The sequence below is a fragment of the Salvelinus namaycush genome, chromosome 3, assembly GCF_016432855.1.
Source record: "Salvelinus namaycush isolate Seneca chromosome 3, SaNama_1.0, whole genome shotgun sequence".
Taxonomy (NCBI): domain Eukaryota; kingdom Metazoa; phylum Chordata; class Actinopteri; order Salmoniformes; family Salmonidae; genus Salvelinus; species Salvelinus namaycush.
This window is the reverse complement of record NC_052309.1, coordinates 33,670,418-33,691,898: the sequence shown is the minus strand read 5'-3', so window position 1 is coordinate 33,691,898 and position 21,481 is coordinate 33,670,418. Positions and strand designations below refer to the sequence as shown.

Genomic DNA, 21,481 nt, shown 5'->3' with positions numbered 1-21,481 from the left:
ATGAGTACTTTTGGGTGTCAAGGAAAATGTATGGAGTAAAAAGTACATAATTTTCTTTAGGAATGTAGTTTAGTAAAAGTTGTCATATACATATTAAAGTAAAGATACCCCAATAAACTACTTAAGTAAAAATACTTCTAAGTACTTTACACCACTGTGACCGTGTACAGTTTGGTATTGGGTTACTATGTGGTGGTGTGGAGTATATAGTCATCTCCATTGTGATCCATAAAGAATGAATGTTTGAATTATTTAATTATTTTGCAACAGTTTGAGATCCACACAACACATTGCAAATCAGAGCAGTGTCAGCGTCACACTAAGAAAAATTTGAATGTGAATATACAGTAGAAGTCGGAAGTTTACATACACTTAGGTTGGAGTCATTAAAACTCGTTTTTCAACCACTCCACAAATTTCTTGTTAATAAAATATAGTTTTGGCAAGTCAGTTAGCACATCTACTTTGTGCATGACACAAGTAATTTTTCCAACAATTGCTTACAGACGGATTATTTCTGGAAAATCAAAAGAAATCAGCCAAGCACTCAGGGAAAAAAAATCTGGTTCATCCTTGGGAGCAATTTCCAAATGCCTGAAAGTACCACGTTCATCTGTACAAACAATAGTACGCAAGTATAAACACCATGGGACCACACAGCCGCCATACCGCTCAGGAAGGAGACACGTTCTGTCTTCTAGAGATGAACTTACTTTGGTGCGAAGTGCAAATCAATCCCAGAACAGCAGCAAAGGACCTTGTGAAGATGCTGGAGGAAACAGGTACAAAAGTATCTATATCCACAGTAAAACTAGTCCTATATCGACGTAACCTTAATGGCTGCTAGGCAAGGAGAAGCCACTGCTCCAAAACCACCATAAAAAAGCCCGACTACGGTTTGCAACTGCACATGGGGAGAAAGATTGTACTTTTTGGAGAAATGTCCTCTGGTCTGATGAAACAAAAATAGAACTGTTTGGCCATAATGACCATTGTTATGTTTGGAGGAAAAAGGGGGAGGCTTGCAAGCCGAAGAACACCCTCCCAACCGTGAAGCACCGGGGTGGCAGCATCATGTTGTGGGGGTGCTTTGCTGCAGGAGGGATTGGTGCACTTCACAAAATGGATGGCATCATGAGGCTGGAAAATGATGTGCATATATTGAAGCAACATCTCAAGACATCAGTCAGGAAGTTAAAGCTTGGTCGCAAATGGGTCTTCCAAATGGACAATGACCCCAAGCATACTTCCAAAGTTGTGGCAAAATGGCTTAAGGACAACAAAGTCAAGGTATTGGAGTGGCCATCACAAAGCCCTGACCTCAATCCTATAGAAAATTTGTGGGCAGAACTGAAAAATGCATGAGCAAGCAAGGAAGCCTGCAAACCTGACTCAGTTACACCAGCTCTGTCATGAGGAATGGGCCAAAATTCACCCAACTTATTGTGGGAAGCTTGTGGAAGGCTACCCAAAACGTTTGACCCAAGTTAAACAATTTAAAGGCAATGCTACCAAATACTAATTGAGTCTTTGTAAACTTCTGACCCACTGGGAATGTGATGAAAGAAATAAAGCTGAAATAAATCGTTCTCTCTATTATTCAGACATTTCACATTCTTAAAATAAAGTGATCCTACCTGACCTAAGACAGGGAATTTTAAATGTCAGGAATTGTGAAAGCTGAGTTTAAATGTATTTGGCTAAGGTGTATGTAAACTTCTGACTTCAACTGTGTGTGTACATACATACATACATACATACATACATACATACATACATACATACATACATACATACATACATATGGGTGTTTTAGAGACAGGGCTGTATCAATATACACACTGGTGATGTAACATTCAACACACTCTAACTGTATTGAACTGGATGGTCCGGCTTCCTCCACTGTAGTAGGGGTGTGAGTGCATGCACCTCATAATGAATTCAAGATTGCACCTGAAACCTGATTGCCAATGGGGGCACTACAGGGGGAGAAGTGAGAGACTGGGGGTTGAGTTATGGCCCACTGTTACCTGTGCTGGTGTTGTTGTAAAGTGAACCTACTCCAGCTATGCAACTCAACACCGGTTTCCATGGCTGCAAGGGGGAAAGGTTGTGACTGTGTTGTCTTTCTCTACACTCCTCTTTTCCTCCCTTCTCTTTTATTCTCCTCCTCTTCCCAACCCCTCCCTATCCTCTTCCCAACCCCCTTTTCACATAGATGCCGTAGCGCAGGTCCGAGGGACGGTGGGTGCTGGGTCGAAGAAGATGGGTGTGACGTCAGCAGTGTCTGATGAGTCGATGGCGGGTGACAGCGGGGTGTATGAGCCCTCTGACAGGTGGGTACTGTAGTAGCCACTGGGTCACCTGGAGGACAAGTGTCTCTAATTTCTTTACACTGGAGCCTGACCCGTCACGGATATTAAGAAAAGATTGGTGCTTCATTAACACCCCTATCTAACTATATGAAAGTGAACATCGTTGTCTCACGCATTGACTGTATATATGAATGGACAAAGCTATCGATCACGTAAGGTCTCATGGAGACATAACGTGCACAGTTTGAGCTACTCCAGGAAGTGACATTGCAGGCTAGCTCAGTGCTGCCCCTTCTCATTGAGTAACTCAAGTTAAAGGCTGACCGGGGTACTGCAGACTGCCATTAGCAACTCAATTATCCTGTGCATTTTTATTTTTGTTGTTTCATGGACATACATTTGGTGTATTAGAAGCAATTATTGGTACAATGATCATGTAAAATTAATAGTATTTTAAGACAGATTGACCACTAAGATTGCCCTTTTTCCATCCAATGAAAGATACTGTTTTCTGCAAACAATGCCTGCAGTACCACGGTTGGCCATAAACTTCCGTGAGAGGGGACAGTCATTCTCCCCTGGTCTCACGTCAGATGGCGTCACTCTTACGAGATGCTCGTCCCTCAACCGATCTGTCTTGTAGGACTTGGAACTCATCTCTAAAAATCGCGGTTTTGCTCATCCGCCTAATGCCACGTACACATTGTGACATATTTCATTACGCCGTACGTCATCTTCATGCAATCTCGTACCGCTACTGGACGGAGAGCATAGGGTTTCACAATGCATGACAAGATTGTGAGCTTAGTCTCTCGTCAAAGATCACATTTATTTTGGGAGATTGCAAAATATGACCTTTTCATTCACAACAGGAGAAACCTATTGTTTCAGGTGATAATATACCTGTTTAGTTACTTTTTCCTTAACTTGTTTCTCTAACTTTCTAGCAAGTCAAGCTGGCTTACAGAACAGCTAGCTAAACGCTTGGCTTGGTTGATAATGTAGCTAGTGACCTCCACCTAATAATTATCATAATTATCATAAAAAACAAACGCCATTACCATCACAATAAACTAAAACGGGTTTATAACATAATAGGCTTAACAGCCAATGTGTATTATTTAACATTACTATTAAAGTGGGACTCACTTATAGGAATGGGTAATTGTTTACAAGTTGCTAGATATCCCATAAAGCCATCGCTGAAAACCACATTTTCATCTTGTTCTGTGGTTTTGTAAATTCCTTTCTTTTTTTACTTGTAAAAAATCTCCAAACAATACAAAAGACAACATACAGACGCACACAAACATCAACATCACTCCTTCCCAGACCTATCTGTTCTCACCCCTATCTCCACTGCCTGCACTATTCATTTCCACAGTCCTCAAATTGCACCATTTTGTTCCTCTCTGTCGCCCACGCTCTTTCAATATTCAGATAATGACGCATTTTGATTTTTCCATTGTCTTAAAGATGGAGGATTGGTTGATTTCCAGTTTTTAAGTGTACGTTTTTTCAAGAAGAGAATTGTCCAACCCATCGGGTATCTCACTGCTCCCTCATGTTGTGACATGTCTTGAAATATGCAGACAGACGGATTAAAAGTACATTTACATTGGAATACTTCTGACAGCCAACTTTCTAACTCCACCCATAACTTTTGGACTTTATAGCATTCTCAGAAGGCATGAATTATTGAGTCGTTAGTTTTACACTTAAGACATGACTCTGTTGTTATGCTGCAGAATTTGTGAATTTTGGTCTCAATAGTTGAGTTTATACTGGATTAAGCGTACATTTTCGCTACCTGTAATTTCGTTCGTTAGGTTCAAATATTCCCTCCAACTTGTTCCAATAGTTTATTTTTTTCTAAGAGGTAGTCAGTTGGATAGGTTCTCAGCAAGGTTTTATATAACTTACCCATCATAGGAATATCCTTTTCTGACTCAAATAGGATTCCTTCAAGATTGGAAATATTTTGGATATCAGAGCAATCGAAATTTTGTGACATTGAAATTTTTAAGTTGCATGTATTTGAAAATATCTGCGTTGGTTAGTCCAAATTTTTTAATTCTGTCATGGAAATAAATGTATTTGCTATTACCAAGTCATTGACGGTTTCTATGCCTTTAGTTTTCCATGTGGACCAATTTATTGGTGTATTCTGAAGGATTGTTCCATAGGGTTGTGTTTGTGGGAGTGATATTGGTTCTTGTAGAATCCAATTCATTTTCTACCATATTGTTCTTAACTATGAAGTTGTTAATGCTCTTAGCTTCATCCTTTTGAAAATAGACAAAGTTTCTGGGGGTGAGCATGCTCATCTTCATATGTACCCATTGTTTGTCTTTAATGCATTTAACAATATGTCTCTAGTAAAAGCCTTGGATGTCAAGTTGATACAATTCCTAGTCTGGGAGGTTAAAACCACCCTCAGTTAGGGTCATGTAAAACTTTCCTATTTATTCTATGAGTTTTATTTGCCCAAATGAAGTCTGTTAAGACAGAGTATATATTTTTTTAAAGTATGTCTTCGGTGGGGTAATTGGTATTACTTAGAATAAATATAAAAACTTTCGGAGCCATGCCATTCTGAAGAGGTTTATTCTACCTGTAAGATTTATGGGAAGATTGTTCCATGTTAAATAGATCTGCTCTCATATTGTTGAGTAATGGGATAAAGTTATCTTTATATATTTATCACGTATTAAACATCATAAGTATTTTTTGTGGTCCACTTAAAGGATGGCTGTAGATCATGAGTTATTTTTCCTATTACCATTATTCCGAAAAATATTTTTAGCAAGGGGGGCATTGAGTTTTCAATTTTGGTTAGGTATATCAGCAGATCATCGGCAAATAAGTTAAGTTTATATTCATGTTTACAGATACCTGTTAAGTTTAGGTAACTTCCTGTTTTATTGACTGACTCTGCCTGCAATGAAGGCGACATAAAGTTTGGAAAAGTTCCAAGTATGTGGCATCCGTTTCGCAACTGAGCCTTCAACTGCAAGGGGGCGCTGCGATACCACTCTGTTGTGAATGGTCCCCATTGAAATGAATAATATCTGGCGGAACGTAACAGACTGCTCAGTTGTAATGTGAATGAGACGTAACCTCCTTGTGCTTAACACTAGTTCCTAAATCTGAAAATCACTCTGTTCTCAGAAGCTAGGACGCGCGGGCTACTACTGCAAACCGTGCTTGATAAGCTGACCAAACAGTTAGCAGCCTAGTGCAAGCTTGTTTGAATGGCCATACGTTAGCTAGTTGGCCAGCTTGTTGAAGTTGTACGGCACCAAAGTTATGGGACTGTTACAGGAATCAGCTTATCTGACTTTGACAGCTGGCATTGTGCTTCACTACTTGAACATTTGGCCAACGCAATAACGTCACAGAGAGCAGTCAGCTATGCTTTAGAACTCGGCGATCTGTTCACTGCAGAACATATATCATGAAAAGTCATTTGTGTATTAGCTAGAACTTCACTACACTAACTAGCTATCTAGAGGGAGTATTCGGCACTGTGTGAACTGCTGTTGTTAGTATCCCTGCCTTTCATTTCCTATGGATTGATTTTAGACTAGTTCAGCCAGTCAGTAGACACTATGCGTCAGCTAGCAAATTTTTGTGCACACAACACCTTAGTGAGATGTAGAATTAGGTAGACTTGCTCATGACAAAAAAAGTGTACATTTTAGCTACAGGTATATAGTTTTTGGTAAGATTGCAAATATGAGTGGCAATATAGTCCCCTACCGTCCTCAGTCATTTTCCATCCAAGTTGTCAATACCAGGAGGTTTGTCAAAGTTAGTCAACTTTAGAATAAAATGGTGTTTGACCAGATACAATGCTATTTCACAGTAAACACATTTTCTCAGGATGCTTATAGGGAAGGGCCCTAAACATGCAACATGTATAGCACTAACACAAATGACTGATGATAGACTGAAAGGAATTGGTAATAATACGATTGTGGGAGCTGTTAGGCTGCATTGCAGCTTTTGACATTATTGATCAAAGCCTGCAGCTGAAAAAATCGGTGTTATGGCAGAGGATGTAAAGCCTTATCGTGGATCGAGAGTTGTCTATCTAACAGAACACAGGGTGTTCTTTATTATACAACGGGTGGGTCTAATCCTGAATGCTGATTGGTTCAAACCGCATTCCAGACAGAGTCTATTCCACAAGTTACCACCAGCTAAATCTGACATTATAATAGCTATTTATTCTGTTCCATCTGACTGTGCAATCCACTGTCTCATCAGCCCGGCAAGTTATAAACTTAATGTCTAGATGCTTTTTATAGTGGAGATTATCTCACATTTCTTTTAGATTAACATTTCGTTTTCAACAGCGGAGATTTGTATAAACCTTGCTGTCTGTTTCTCCGACATTTGCAACATTGTTTAAATATTCAAATTTGATCTCCAGCTGTTCCATAGTAATGAATGAGTCGGGACAAGAGACAGGCAGGCAGCGTTTCTCAGCCAGTCTAACTCATGAATCAGCTTTCATAATTTTTATGGATATATACAAAAATGTAAAACTAAATGTAAAGTGTAGCTACTGTAGTTTGCAGTCTTTCCAGCTTCAGTTTGAAGTGATTCTGTTAGCTGTGTTGTTGGCTAGCTCCTCTGAACAAGTGTCCTGACGAGTGAGCACATTTTCTATGTCAGGCCGAATCGCACCTCATTGTTATGGATGTCACAATAAATGTCACTTTGCATAAACAAATGCAAATACAATACTGTTATTTTGGCTGCACTGTTTCACGTGACCGTAAATTAGCCGTAGTTGGCTAGCTAGCAAGCAAGGGATAAGAAAGTTGCCAGCTAGAATGGCAATGCAACATTTAGAACGAATGACATAGATACAGAACAAAAAGACTGAATGACTGGGTCGAACCAACAGAACGAACGACCAGCCAGTTTGGGTAGCAACCCTAGATGTGTGTTGGGACTATCTCGTGGAAGGATGAAATAGTATGAATAAATTAATACAAATAAAGTTTTTAATTAAAATATGTCAATCATTATTTGAATATGTTGGTAACCCGATGTATAAAAGTGATAATGCCCTCGAAGCCGGTGTTTGGAGGATATATATATTGGAGGATATACACCCGTGCCAATATATCCTCCAAACACCGGCTTCTCGGGCTTTATCACTTAAATGGAAGCCTCTAACATAAACCAGGTAGAGTCTGGCATACTTCAAGGCAGTGGTTTTGGCCCCTTTTTTCAATTTTTACTAATGACCTAGCACTGAGTAAAGCTTGGCTATGTACGCTGATGACTCAACAGTATACACGTCAGGTACCACAGCAAGTTAAAGAGCTGCAGTCAGTTTTAGAATGGGTGATAAGCTAGTCCTAAATATATAAAAAAAAACTAAAAGCTTTGCATTTGGAACAAATCATTCGCTGAAACATAAATCTCAACAAAATTATGTAATGAATGTGGCAATTGAGCAAGCTGAGACTAAACTGTTTGATGTAATCAAAACATTGACACAACGGTAGCTAGGATGGGGAGAGGTCTGTCATTGAAAAGCACTGCTCTGCTTTCTTGACATCATAATCAACAAAACAAGGCCTACAGGTCCTAGTTTTATCACACCTGGGCTACTGCCCAGTGATATGGTCAAGTGTTAAAGAGGGGCATGGGCAAATTAGTTGGCCCAGAGCAGCATTGCTGGCCCGTAAATATACACAGAGGCCTAATATCAATAAGATGCATGTCAATCTCTCCTTGTCTTCTGTGAGAGGTATTGATGTGTCTGTTCAAACAGCTAACACACAAATCAGACACCCATACATACCCCACAAGACATGCTAACAGGGGTCTCTTCACAGTCCAGAACAGACTCTGGGGAATCACACAGTACCACATACTGTAGAGCCATGACTACATGGACCTCTCTTCCACATCAAGTAACTCAAGCGAGCAGTAAAATCTGATAAAAAAAAAACAACAACATATAAAACACCCCACGGTGGCACAACGCGGACTGTGAAGAGACACACACACACACACAAACACGCAAACACATTTGTAGGTTTGTAAATGTAATGTTGTGAATTTGTGGTTGTAGAGTAGTAATGTGGTGATGCCTTGCATGATGTATTGTTTGTTTGTGATGTAGGCTGTTGCGTTATGTTATATAATTGTTTTAATCCTGTTTGGACCCCAGGAAGAGTATCTGCTGCCTTGGCAGTAGCTAATGGGGATCCTAATAATAAAAAATAAAAAAATTAAATGTATTTTTAGAATGATATCAGGATGATGTCAGCTTAGTAACATTTTTTAAATGTTTGGAATGTATATTGTAGCCAAACAAATTTTTTGGTATGAGTGTTTGCGAGTTATGAGTGCAGACGTCCGTCACGCTATCTGACGTGAGACAATGAGTGAACATATGTGTTTACACAGAGAGGAAGAGGCAACGCGAGAGGGTTTACTCCCATCAAAATCTGTCCATGATAAGCAGACCAATAAGCAGATCGCCTGCCTTTCCCGCCTTTGGGACAATGACTCTGATTGTTAGGGCGGCTCGAGACAAGACGATCTCGTCATTATATACAGTATCTTTGGTTTACATCAAGTGATCGCTGGAGACAAGCTGTCTGCAGTACTATTTGTCAAACAAACATCCAGCATATTTGCATTGTGTTTTGTTTGCACCGTTTGGCCCCGGAGCGTGAGGGGCTTTTTGCCATATACTGTATGTTGCCAGTCCCTCTCACAACTTACTCTGCTATTTTGAAGTCTGGTTGCCATATCTGTTTGGGCTGATATCACCTCCTATAATTTTAGTGACATGACTTCAATGTAAGGTTAATAGCTAAAGCACAAACCAGGACTGGCTTCCAGGTACTGTATTTGATAGCCACTTTGTGGATCTAACCCTAAACCTGTTGTATGTGTCACTGTTCCCAGGCCTGTCCCCCCAGCAGAGCTGCTGCTGGGCTATGAGGAGAGGGGAGGTCCTCTAGGCTGTGCCCAGGTCAGACTGGGCCTGAAGTACGAGGTGAAAGACAAGCGTTTCACCGTGTTAGTCATGCAGCTCTCCAACTGCAGTGCCCTCACCCTGCTGCCCAACCACAAAATGTATGTAGCTAAGTTAACTTTTCTCTTTGCTTTAGGAGTGAATGCCTGTCATTACTTGTTAGGTTATGTGAAACAAACACCTCTCAGATGACTGTCTGAGCATACAGTGCATTCGGAAAGTATTCAGACCTTTGAATTTTCCACATTTTATTATGTTACTGCCTTATTCTCATCAATCTACACACAAAACCCCATAATGACAAAGCAAAAACATGTTTTTAGAAATTAACAAACAAAAAAAGATCACATTTACCTAAGTATTCAGACCCTTTACTCAGTAATTTGAAGCACCTTTAACAGTGATTACAGCCTCGAGTCTTCTTGGGTATGACGCTATAAGCTTGGCATGCCTGTATATGGGGAGTTTCTCCCATTCTTCTCTGCAGATCCTCTCAAGCTCTGTCAGGTTGGATGTGGAGCGTCGCTGCACAGCTATTTTCAGGTTTCTCCAGGAGAGCTGTTCGATCGGGTTCAAGTCCAGGCTCTGGCTGGGCCACTCAAGGACATTCAGAGACTTATCCCGAAGCCACATTGTCTTGACTGTTGGAAGGTGAACCTTTGCCCCAGTCTTAGGTCCTGAGCACTCTGGAGCAGGTTTCCATCAAGGATCTCCCTGTAATTTGCTCCGTTCATCTTTGCCTCGATCCTGACTAGTTTCCCAGTCCCTGCTGCTGAAAAACATCCCCACAGCATGATGCTGCCACCACCATGCTTCACCATAGGGATGGTGACCGGTTTCCTCCAGATGTGACGCTTGGCATTCAGGCTAAAGAGTTCAATCTTGGTTTCATCAGACCAGAGAATCTTGTTTCTCATGGTCTGCCAAAAGGCACCTAAAGGACTCTCAAACTCCAAGCGGGCTGTCATGGGCTTTTTTATTGAGGAGTGGTTCCGTCTGTCCACTCTACCATAAATGCCTGATTTGGTGGAGTGCCGCAGAGGTGGTTGTCCTTCTGGAAGGTTCTACCATCTCCACAGAGTAACTCTGGAGTTCTGTCAGTGTGACAATCAGGTTCTTGGTCACCTCCCTGACCAAGGCCCTTCTCCCCCGATTGCTCAGTTTGGCCAGGCGGCCAGCTCTAGGAAGAGTCTTGGTGGTTCCAAACTTCTTCCATTTAAGAATGATGGAGGCCAGTGTGTTCTTGTGGACCTTTAATGCTGAAGAAATGCTTTGGTACCCTTCCCCAGATCTGTGCCACGAACACAATCCTGTCTCGGAGCTCTACGGACAATTTGTTCGACCTCATGGCTTGGTTTTTGCTCTGACATGCACTGTCTACTGAGACCTTTTATAGACAGGTGTGTGCTTTTCCAAATCATGTCCAATCAATTGGATTTACCACAGGTGGACTCCAATCATGTTGTAGAAACATCTCAAGGATAATCAATGGAAACAGGATGAACCTGAGCTCAATTTCGATTCTCATAGCAAAGGGTCTGAATACTTATGTGAATAAGGTTTTTGTTTTTATTTGCAAAATTTCTTAATCTGTTTTCGCTTTGTCATTATAGGGTATTGTGTGAAGGTTGATGAGGAAAATGTTTTATTTAATCCATTTTAGAATAAGGCTGTAATGGAACAAAATGTGGAGAAAGTCTAGGGGGCTGAATACTTCTGAATGCACTGTATGCTGTCTGTGTACCCACTTTTCTCATTTAAGTCGGTGTGTTTGTATTGAAAGTACTGTGTCATTTGTTCTCAACGTTACACTCAACTGTGTGCACATTGTCTAGGTGTTTAACTGTGCTTCCCTTCCGTAGGTACATCCGTGTGGCTGTCCTCCCCTGCTCTGAGACCACCCGCTGTCTTTTCCGGACGCGTGGCTCTCTCCCCCAGGACGCCGTGGAGGTCAACGAAGTCTTCGGCATCCAGATGGCCCACAATGTTCTGCGGCAGAAGACCCTGAGGGTGGACGTGTGCCACACAAGCCTATCTGGCCGCGAGGAGTGTCTGGTGAGTTTAACGACACACATTTGTAAGTTAGCGTCAACAAAACAAATAGTCCTTATCACCAGCACACCCATATACAGTAGAAACACTGCCACCCACAGTGGTGTATTTGCAATCGAAATCCCAATGTATACCTTTTAAGCTTCCACACCTGTTGTTATTGAATCATATGACAGTGGTTTATTGCCATAAGTGAGCATAAGTGGATTTTTGTCGCTCTGACACTCCGTATTGTGTCTCATGCATGAAGTCTGTTACATCAGTGTATAACATCCTTCAGTAAACCACCTTTTAACTCTTATAATGTCTTCCTCCTCTGGGCAGGCTGGTGCTCAGATAAGCCTGGCTGATGTCAACACCTCTGGGGAGAGATGTGTCAAGTGCTACAACCTCCTGAGCTACTCCTTCATGCCCCAAATCAATAGCAAGGACAAAGAGACCGGGACGGCTACACAGTCTGAAAGGGTAACATAGACCTTCATTCGTCATGTATAACAATAGGGTGCATTTCAAAATGAACTGGCTCTTGTTTTAACTCTGTATGTAGACGTGATACATAAGTGTTCTTTCATTTATAAAAATACTGTATGTATCTCATGAATGCATGTAATAGATGAGTAACTGTGTTTGTGGTGTGTTCCAGAGCTCTGTCACCACCACAGAGAGAGTAGCAGGCAGTCTGGAGGGTGCACCAGAGGAGGATGAATGGTGAGCTCTCCCTACGTTAACAACAGCACCTTTATGCCTTTATTCTCCTGTCTTCTCATCTCTCCTCCTCCCCCTTTCAACCTCTATGGAGGACAGGCCATTCTTCCATTCTCGTCACACACACAAACACATCCGGAATCGCACCCTGCAGGTTCAAAAACACAATGACAGTGCTTGAATTTCTGATACACTCCCCCCTTTTATCCCTCTCCCATCTATCTCTCCCGTGGGAATAAGCTAATACGTTAAGTGGCGATTTCGAAAGCCCAGTGGCATACTAACCACCTCTCCACTCCCACACCCCCTCACAGGTAGAATCCGATAGATGAATAACTCATAGGTTTCTCCCTCCTTCCCTCCCTCAGTCCATCTGATTGTGTTTCAACCCTCCACAGGCACAGTGAAGTGCTGGAAGGAGACGTATTTGAAGATGAGGGAGACAACCGTGTAGAGGGGCCTGAAGAGGAGGAGTTGTATCCCGAGAGCAGTCAATGGGAGGGAGAGAAGGTGGCGGCCAAACCTACTCAAACAGGAACTATGACTGAGAGAGTAAGTGGGGACTCCAACTATACAATATGCATAAATGAATGCAATTTTATTTGACATTATTTAATTTGTTTTTAATTACAGAGGATTTTAATGGGAAGTATTTGAGTAAAAACATGTTAATTTGGTTCAAACTCAACTGTTCGACAAACTCCTTAATATGCAGACTCAAAACGTGCTCAACAGTTCTAAGACATGACTGTGAATGGCATGATCACAGTTGTAACTGAATATAACAGTAAATCTGTAAGCCAAGCTTGACTGTGTGAAATGACTGATCTCGTGCTCGGTCCCCAGGTGAACAAGGAGACCAGTACCAGCCTTAACCACCACCATGCAGCCTCCTCGGTGGTCCGGCCCAAGGAGCATCGACTCCGTGATGTTCCCCAGCAGAACCCCTTTATCCGGGGAAACACCATAATCCGCTCCAAGACCTTCTCCCCTGGGCCCCAGAGCCAGTACATCTGCCGGGTGAGCAAACACACTCCTCATGGACATATTTAGTACTTATCTAGAATATACTAGTGCATATCTATACTAGATATAGATTTACACTAGTACATACTGTATCTACTCTCAAACTTAGTAAAATGCATAGCCTCATTTTTTAAATTGTACTTATTATACACTACATGACCAAAAGTATGTGGACACCTGCTCGTCAAACATCTCATTACAAAATCATGGGCACTAATATGAAGCTGGTCCTCCCTGTGCTGCTATAACAGCCTCCACTCTTCTGGGAAGGCTTTCCACTAGATGTTGGAACATTGCTGTGGGGACTTGCTTCTATTCAGCCACGAGCATTAGTGAGGTTGGGCACTGATGTTGGGCGATTAGGCCTGGCTCGCAGTCATCCCAAGATGAGGTTGAGGTCAGGGCTCTGTGCAGGCCAGTCAAGTTTTTCCACACCAATCTCGACAAACCATTTCAGTATGGACCTCGCTTTGCGCATGGGGGTATTGTCATGCTGAAACAGGAAAGGGCTTTCCCCATACTGTTGCCACAAAGATGGATGCACAGAATTGTCTAGAATGTCATTGTGTGCTGTAGCGTTAAGATTTCCCTTCACTGGAACTATGGGGCCTAGCCCGAACCATGAAAAACAGCCTCAGACCATTATTCCTCCTCCACCAAACTTCACAGTTGGCACTAGGCATTAGGGCAGGTAGCATTCGCTTGGCATCCACCAAAGCCAGATTTGTCCGTTGGACTTCCAAATGGTGAAGTGTGATTCATCACTCCAGAGATCACGTTTCCACTGCTCCAGAGTCCAATGGCGGCGAGCTTTACACCACTTCAGCCAACGCTTGGCATGGCGCATGGTGATTTTAGGCTTGTGTGCGTGCGGCTGTTCAACCATGGAAACCCGTTTCATGAAGCTCCCGATGAACAGTTCTTGTGCTGACTTTGCTTCCAGAGGCAGTTTGGAACTCGGTGGTGAGTGTTGCAACCGAGGACAGGTGATTTTTACGTGCTTCAGCACTCAGCAGTCCAGTTCTGTGAGCTTGTGTGGCCTACCAGTTCGCGACTGAGCCGTTGTCGCTCCTAGATGTTTCCACTTCACAATAACAGCACTTACAATTGACCGGGGCAGCTTTAGAAGGGCAGACATTTGATGAACTGACTTGTTGGAAAGGTGACGGTGTCACGTTGCAAGTCACTGAGCTCTTCGGTAAGGCCATTCTACTGTCAATGTTTGTGTATGGAGATTGCATGGCTGTGTACTCGATTTTATACAACGGGTGTGGCTGAAATAGCCGAATCCACTAATTTGAAGGAGTGTCTACATACTTTTGTTTTATATAGTGTAAGTTGATCTGGATAAGATTAAAAAATACACTTCACTTTGACTACTGTTTTCAGTTGAGTTTAGCTTAGCAATGCATCCTTAACCCAACAAAAGCTGTTATTTTTGCTGTTCTTGTTCTAACTTTCTTAATTTTGTTTGTTTTTGCCTTTCTAATACGTGATCATCAGATTAACCGCAGTGACAGCGACAGCTCCACTCTGTCTAAGAAGTCTCCATTCGTCAGGAACGCATCGGAGAGACGCAGCATGCGCATGAAAAAGGTAGAAACTACCCACTTAGATCGTATCCATCCGGCCATTGATCCTATCATTTTATATTTCTACGTCGTATAAATACCCACTTCATCCTATCGATCATTCTATATTACTATTATATAAACCACTCACTTCGTACCTATCCTACCATGGTGATACTTCCTATCGTTCTATATTTCTATGCTATAAGTACCCATTTAACTTTAATTTTCTGTCTGTTTGCCAAGGTTCTTAGTATAACAAGCACGTTTTCTTATTTTTCAGTCTTATTTATTCCAGTGCTTTGCTCTGTTCTCACAGTTCTGGCTCTTGACAGTCTAATAGTGCAGTCAAGTCTCAAGCTGTGGCCACATTATTAGATACACTCAGCCGTTCATTTACGTTTATGGTTCCATAAACCAGAGGCTCAGCCTTCAGTAAAAGTGAGTCTTAATATTTAATGGCTGGTTGAATTGTTAATGTGGCCTGACATTCTCTGGCCTCTATTAATGCTGGGACAAGGAGTGATCTATGTCCAGGACAGATCTGTGTGTCTGCTAGGAGAGGAAAGGGGAGGGGGCCACTGGGAAATTGCTGCTCTATCTCCTTGTACCTTCCTATGTGTGTTAGGAAGAGAAAGATGTGTGTGTTTATGTCTGAGAGTGTAATGTATCAATCATAAACTCACCGTTTCCATCTTCCTCTCCCTCCTTTCCTCCCCCCAGCCCCCGGTGCCGGTGCGGGGCCTGGACGGGCTGCTGCGGACCAGTCTGGACCTGGAGCTGGACCTGCAGGTTTCCAGGACTCGTCACACGCGGCTGTCCCAGGAGCTTCGAGTCCTCAGGGAGCTGAAGGAGCAGCTGGAGAGAGCCCGGCAGCAGGGCACCAGAGACCTCCCCACCTGGGTGCAGGACGACGAGCGCTTCCGTCTGCTGCTCAGACAGGCTGAGAAACAGGTGGGAGAGGGAGAGATACTGACCCCCGCAACAATCGGTCTGTCACCAATACGTTTTCGGGTGGTTCTAGAATTGCAACCTCTAGTGCAGTAGTGCACTATATAGGGAATAGGCTGCCATTTCAGACAAAGACTTTGAAACCAGTAGGAGACTCTCACCTAGTAGTTATATAAACTCAGCAAAAAAAGAAACGTCTTCTCACTGTCAACTGCGTTTATTTTCAGCAAACTTAACATGTGTAAATATTTGTATGAACATAAGATTCAACAACTGAGACATAAACTGAAAAAGTTCCACAGACATGTGACCAACAGAAATGTAGTAATGTGTCCCTGAACAAAAGTGGGTGATCAACATCAAAAGTAACAGTCAGTATCTGGTGTGGCCACTAGCCGCGTTAAGTACTATTACCTATTGCGGACAGTCTGAGCACTGATGGAGGGGGATTGTGTGTTCCTTGTGTAACTCGGGCAGTTGTTGTTGCCATCCTGTACCTGTCCCGCAGGTGTGATGTTCCGATGTACTGATCCTGTGCAGGTGTTGTTACACGTGGTCTGTCACTGCGAGGACGATCAGCTGTCCTTCCTGTCTACCTGTAGCGCTGTCTTAGGCATCTCACAGTACGGACATTGCAATTTATTGCCCTAGCCACATCTGCAGTCCTCATGCCTCCTTGCAGCATGCTTAAGGCACGTTCACGCAGATGAGCAGAGACCCTGGGCACTTTCTTTTGTTGTTTTTCAGAGTCTAGAAAGGCCTCTTTAGTGTCCTAAGTTTTCATAATTGTGACCTTAATTGCCTAAGCTGTTAGTTTCTTAATGACCGTTCCACAGGTGCATGTTCATTAATTGTTTATGGTTCATTGAACAAGCATGGAAAACAGTGTTTAAACCCTTTACAATGAAGATCTGTGAAGTTATTTGGATTTTTATGAATTATTTTTGAAAGACAGGGTCCTGAAAAGGGGATGTTTCTTTTTTTGCTGAGTTTATTAGATTTTATTATACATTGTTGTTCCAATACACACCTGTGAAATATTAAGAGAGGGTTTAAATGCTGTTCTAGCTGTTGACTGGCCATGAGGAGTTGTTTAAGCCTTTTTTCCAGCTTCTCTCTAAGCATCTGTGTGGTGTGGTGTTGTCTGCAGACCCATGAGGAGCAGCTGCAGGAGCAGAGGGTGGAGAAGATGATGCGCGCTGCGGCCAAGGACGTCCACAAGATCCGAGGCCAGAGCAGGAAAGAGGTGCCAGAGGTCCAGTCCTTCAGGTCAGTACAGTAGAATACATTACAGAACAGCAACAGTGCAGTGTAACATACCTCCTGTAAGAGAAGTTGATCCATTAAGCCATATCTCGTTCACCATGTATTGGATGAATGTCAATGTGTACATTTGTTTTTAGCTTCTCTCACCAGGTCTCATTAGGTCCAGTTGAATGAAGTACAATTTGTGGTCCATTCCATTTGTATGCCAGTTAGTCTAGGAATGTAAGATGATAGGGAATTTTGAGTGGGGAAATGGCTATGATGTGGACTGGGATTGATTGACCCTGGCTCTGAAGTGACTGAAAGACGTTTGCCTCAGTGAACACGTAGTCAGTGCTTGACTTGGGCTGAAATAGGGCTGGTAATCATGTTGGGTGCCGGTAATACTTATGTTTAGGTGCAGGAGCTCAACAATACTTTTGAGCAGATATTCTATAAGGAAGCTCAAGCAGTAGAACATTTGAGGTGCCGGTACTCAGCTCCGGTGAGCTCCTGCCTAAGTCAAGCACTGCACATAGCCCACCATTCAAAATAAAAATCTGTTCTGTTCACCGTATAGAAGGGGATGTTAGTTGTGTTTTTAGGCTCATGTCAAGATAGAAACTCTTCTGATTTCAGAGAGAAGATGGCCTTCTTCACTCGTGCAAAGATCAACATCCCCGATCTACCTGCCGACGACGTGTAGCGCATTTCAAGTATTCTACAGTCTTAACTGCTGTTTCCAAGGAGATGACTCTGACACAGACTTCTGGTGGTATAATGAAGAATGGAGAATAATAATGTATAGGAAAAAACGTCACATTTTTAGAACTTTATTTTTTATTTTTATCTCAGTTGCTCATCTGTATAATTTGTTATTAGCACCTAGCAACATGCATTTTTTTATTTTCTCCACTCTGTAGCATTATTTTACTGTTACTAATAAGTGGATATTGGTAGCTACCTTTACATGTTTTACGGTAAAATCGTCATTCCAATACCACACCGGTGCTTTCTGTGTGAAATATGAAAACATAGAGACGACAAATGCTGTTATTTTCATTAGCCAGGACCATTTACTCGCTGTAATCTAAGATGTGAATATAGACCCCCAGAGGTACTTTACTTCAACATGATTTATAGCACAACACATCTACAAAATCAACATTCTGATTGAATGATGGTGTACTGTGACTGAATGAGTGGTTGGTTGTACAGTATACCGTAACCTGCTGTCTGTCCTTAGTGGCATTGTGTTCTCTTATTACTGCACACTGTCTACTGTGTATGTGTTACCAGTCAGGCCATCTATACTGTACATGGCTCTTGTAGTGACTGTCACTGGTGCACACACTATCTCTCAGCATTGTGTAAGAACTGCACTAACTCTCTCTAATACTCAGGTAGTTTATCGGATAGTTTGTGCACTTTTAAAATAGGAATCTAAAAAAGAGTGAAGGGGTTGAAGAAGTGGGAGGAGTGCTCTTCTCTGGGCAGGATTGATTGTTGAATTACCGTTTAACGAAGCACATTATGATTGTGAAACAAAAGTGCATTTTATGAAGGTCATTAATTTGCATTTGATGAAGATCATTGCTGACGATAAACTCCACATTTATTGTATGAGTCAAAACCCAAGTGAAGTGATCCAAAAATCATGGAACAACTGACAACTCCCAAGTATACAAATGCAACAACAGGGCGCTGAGATGGGTGAGCCCTGGGAGGGCATAGGCCTACCCACTTGGGAGCCAGGCCCAGCCAATCAGAATGAGTTTTTTCCCCCCACAAAAGGGGTTTATTACAGACTGAAATACTCCTCAGTTTCATCAGCTGTCTGACTGGCTGGTCTCAGATGATCCCGCAGGTGAAGAAGCCGGATGTGGAGGTCCTGGGCTGACGTGGTTACATGTGGTCTGTGGTTGTGAGGCCGGTTGGAAATACTGCGAAATTCTCTAGAACGACGGAGGCGGGTTATGGTAGGAAATTCTGACAACAGCTCTGGTGGACATTCCTGCAGTCAGCATGCATATTGCATGCTCCCTCAACTTGAGACATATGTGGCATTGTGTTTTGTGTGACAAAACTGCACATTTTAGTGGCCTTTTTATTGTCCCCGGCACAAGGTGCACCTTTGTAATGATTTGGCTGTTTAACCAGCTTCTTGATATGCTACACCTGTCAGGTGGATGGATTATCGTGGCAAAGGAGAGATACTGCATGGAGCATTGTCACATCAATGACCACAGGAGTTGGCGAGACAGCACTAACAGATCTGGAACCAGGCTCACTACTAGTACCATATGGAGCTGCTTAAACCAGCCATGTCGCCCTCTCTCTCTGTTGGGAGACCTGACGAAGTCCTGCACGGTGCCTTGCAAAACTGGCTTTCAACACTGCTCTCGATGTGTCAGTGGTAGAGTCGGGAGCACATATATGGCTCTGTGTAGCGAATGATCACGTCTGTCATCTTCAGAGGCGACTTGTAGTGTCTGTGTTTAATGAAATGTGATGAAGTGAAACGTGTTAGTGGATCAACAGGCAGTACAGGGAGAAATGAGCTGTTTATAACTAGGCCACTGGAAACTGTACAGGGTGGGTGATCTAGATTAGATCAGAACAGTCCGCTTGCTACCCACATTCCCTGTAAACACTTGGATGGCATTTGAGATGATAGAGATGTGTTGGATGAGAGTTTGGAGGGGTGATCATAAGGGGATATATACACTGGCAAGGGCCCCTGTTCACATATTCAATGCAGATGCAAATGTCTGTGGAGTGTTTTGGATTTAGCTTTTTAACAAATCCTACTCACACAGGCCTTTTTTTGGTGTTGACCAAGCATGGTTGTGATACCAATTATAAAAGGCCTGAATTACATTCTGCTCATATTGGAGAAGCCAGAACTAACCTTACTTTCTACAGAAACATAGCTAGCTTCTTTCCCTCTCAATGGAAAACTGTTTAACACCATACATACGTAGCACCCAAAGACCTGATGTAGTCAGACGATATAAAGCTCAATTCAACTCTAGGCTAATACCACTGTGGTAATGTAGAGATTTGCCCAATCCACAACAGGCTGGATGACAATGAAACAAACAGGTTCATGCTAATTGAATTTGGCCATAGAATGGGCGCAATGACTAAAGGTGGAGAGGAGTCAGTGGAATGAATCACATTCCCTTCCTCAGCTGAATGGTCCTCCAATGAAGTCACCTTCAGTGTTGACGACACCAGAGTGGCTCAGCAACTGAATTTATGTAATAGCACATGACCTTTGTTGGATTTGAATGGGCATTAATTGGCTCTAACGTTCTGCAAATGATGAGCAGAACTCACTGGTGTCCAGTGTCCCACCCCAGTTGACATTGCCTTGTAGTTTGATGAATACATTGCATGTTTCATACTCTGTGAATAAAATAATACCCTGATTTGAACATCAGAAAGGATTTTTCTACTCTACCCCATACTAATAATGTTAGATTAGATAGTGTTTTATTCCTACTCTACTTTTTTCATCTATCTTTTCCTTACTGGTTGTCTTTTGCCTTGATGTGCACTATTTTCATAAACTGGACCTGTGAGCTTTAGCTAGTGATAAAGAATGTTTCTTGGGTTATTGTGATACTCCACTGTCTTTTATCGCTAAGTTGTCATTTTGTTTTCTCAATTTCACTTTTCTGTTAAATGGTGTAGGCAGTCACACAGGCACGCACCGTCTTAGTCACCCAACTGGATATAATATGAGTTGCTTTCTTGCGCACTCTAGGTTAGTGTGATATCTTTATAGCCTCTTTGTCATACACAATTAGCTAGACACCCCTTGGAAATGGAATACAAACACACAGTTTAATTTAGTTAATTAAACTGTACAATGTTGCACTTCACTACTGTAAAGGAAAGCCACTGTTGACGGCACAACAATCTATTCTACTGGAATCGGACATGAACTGTTTACTGTGAATGGATCCTTTGGAGAGTGTGCTGTTTTTAGATTAAATCTGATTTTAACTGGAGTTGAAAATGTGGTCACCATCCAAGAAGAGAACACTACTTTTTGTTGCCTAAAATAATGTGTACTGTTTGCAGTTGAATGTGAACTGTTTACTTAAAAAGAAATCACGATTTACTCCAGTGTAGAGAGAGGGAACAGAGGTCTTACATTAGGACTTCTGATTGGAATACACTGTGTCTGGATGGAACAGTACTATGTGATTAACTGAAGCTAGTCACGATTGACTAAAGGCTCAAATGTACTTTTCTATAACACCACCCGGTATGTATATTGTAGAAAAGTCAATTTCATCAGAAACAAATTATGTAGTAGGTCTTGCTTCGAGTAATCAAAAAATCATGTCAGAAACTGATGCTGGTCATGAATGATTTGTTGTCTTGTAGGTTGTGATATAATTCTTGTTTTGAAGTTCAAGTGCATTTTTGTTTATTTGCTCTGTTGTATTAAGGATGGCAATGAGACTGGTATGTGTATAGAGATAGTTTGAGAAATACAGCATGTATTTATTGCACTTTGTGATTTGGGTGTGCTGTTTGTTTCCTTTCTCGTAAGACTCCTGAAAGCTGTGAATTTTATTATGGAC

At 42.1% G+C, this 21,481-nt stretch overlaps 1 protein-coding gene across 1 annotated transcript in view; it reads left to right on the top strand.

Moving 5' to 3' along the window:
* The window catches only part of LOC120030481 (protein KIBRA-like), a 48,015-nt gene extending 29,321 nt beyond the window's left edge, over positions 1–18,694 (top strand). The window contains exons 12-22 of the mRNA XM_038975896.1: positions 2,219–2,336; positions 9,261–9,431; positions 11,193–11,385; positions 11,707–11,847; positions 12,026–12,090; positions 12,486–12,639; positions 12,934–13,107; positions 14,617–14,709; positions 15,408–15,638; positions 16,786–16,904; positions 17,520–18,694. Coding sequence (XP_038831824.1) covers positions 2,219–2,336; positions 9,261–9,431; positions 11,193–11,385; positions 11,707–11,847; positions 12,026–12,090; positions 12,486–12,639; positions 12,934–13,107; positions 14,617–14,709; positions 15,408–15,638; positions 16,786–16,904; positions 17,520–17,586 — 1,526 coding nt within the window. The 3' untranslated portion in view covers positions 17,587–18,694. The remainder of the gene's footprint in view (positions 1–2,218; positions 2,337–9,260; positions 9,432–11,192; positions 11,386–11,706; positions 11,848–12,025; positions 12,091–12,485; positions 12,640–12,933; positions 13,108–14,616; positions 14,710–15,407; positions 15,639–16,785; positions 16,905–17,519) is intronic.
* The last annotated feature ends 2,787 nt before the right edge of the window (positions 18,695–21,481 follow it).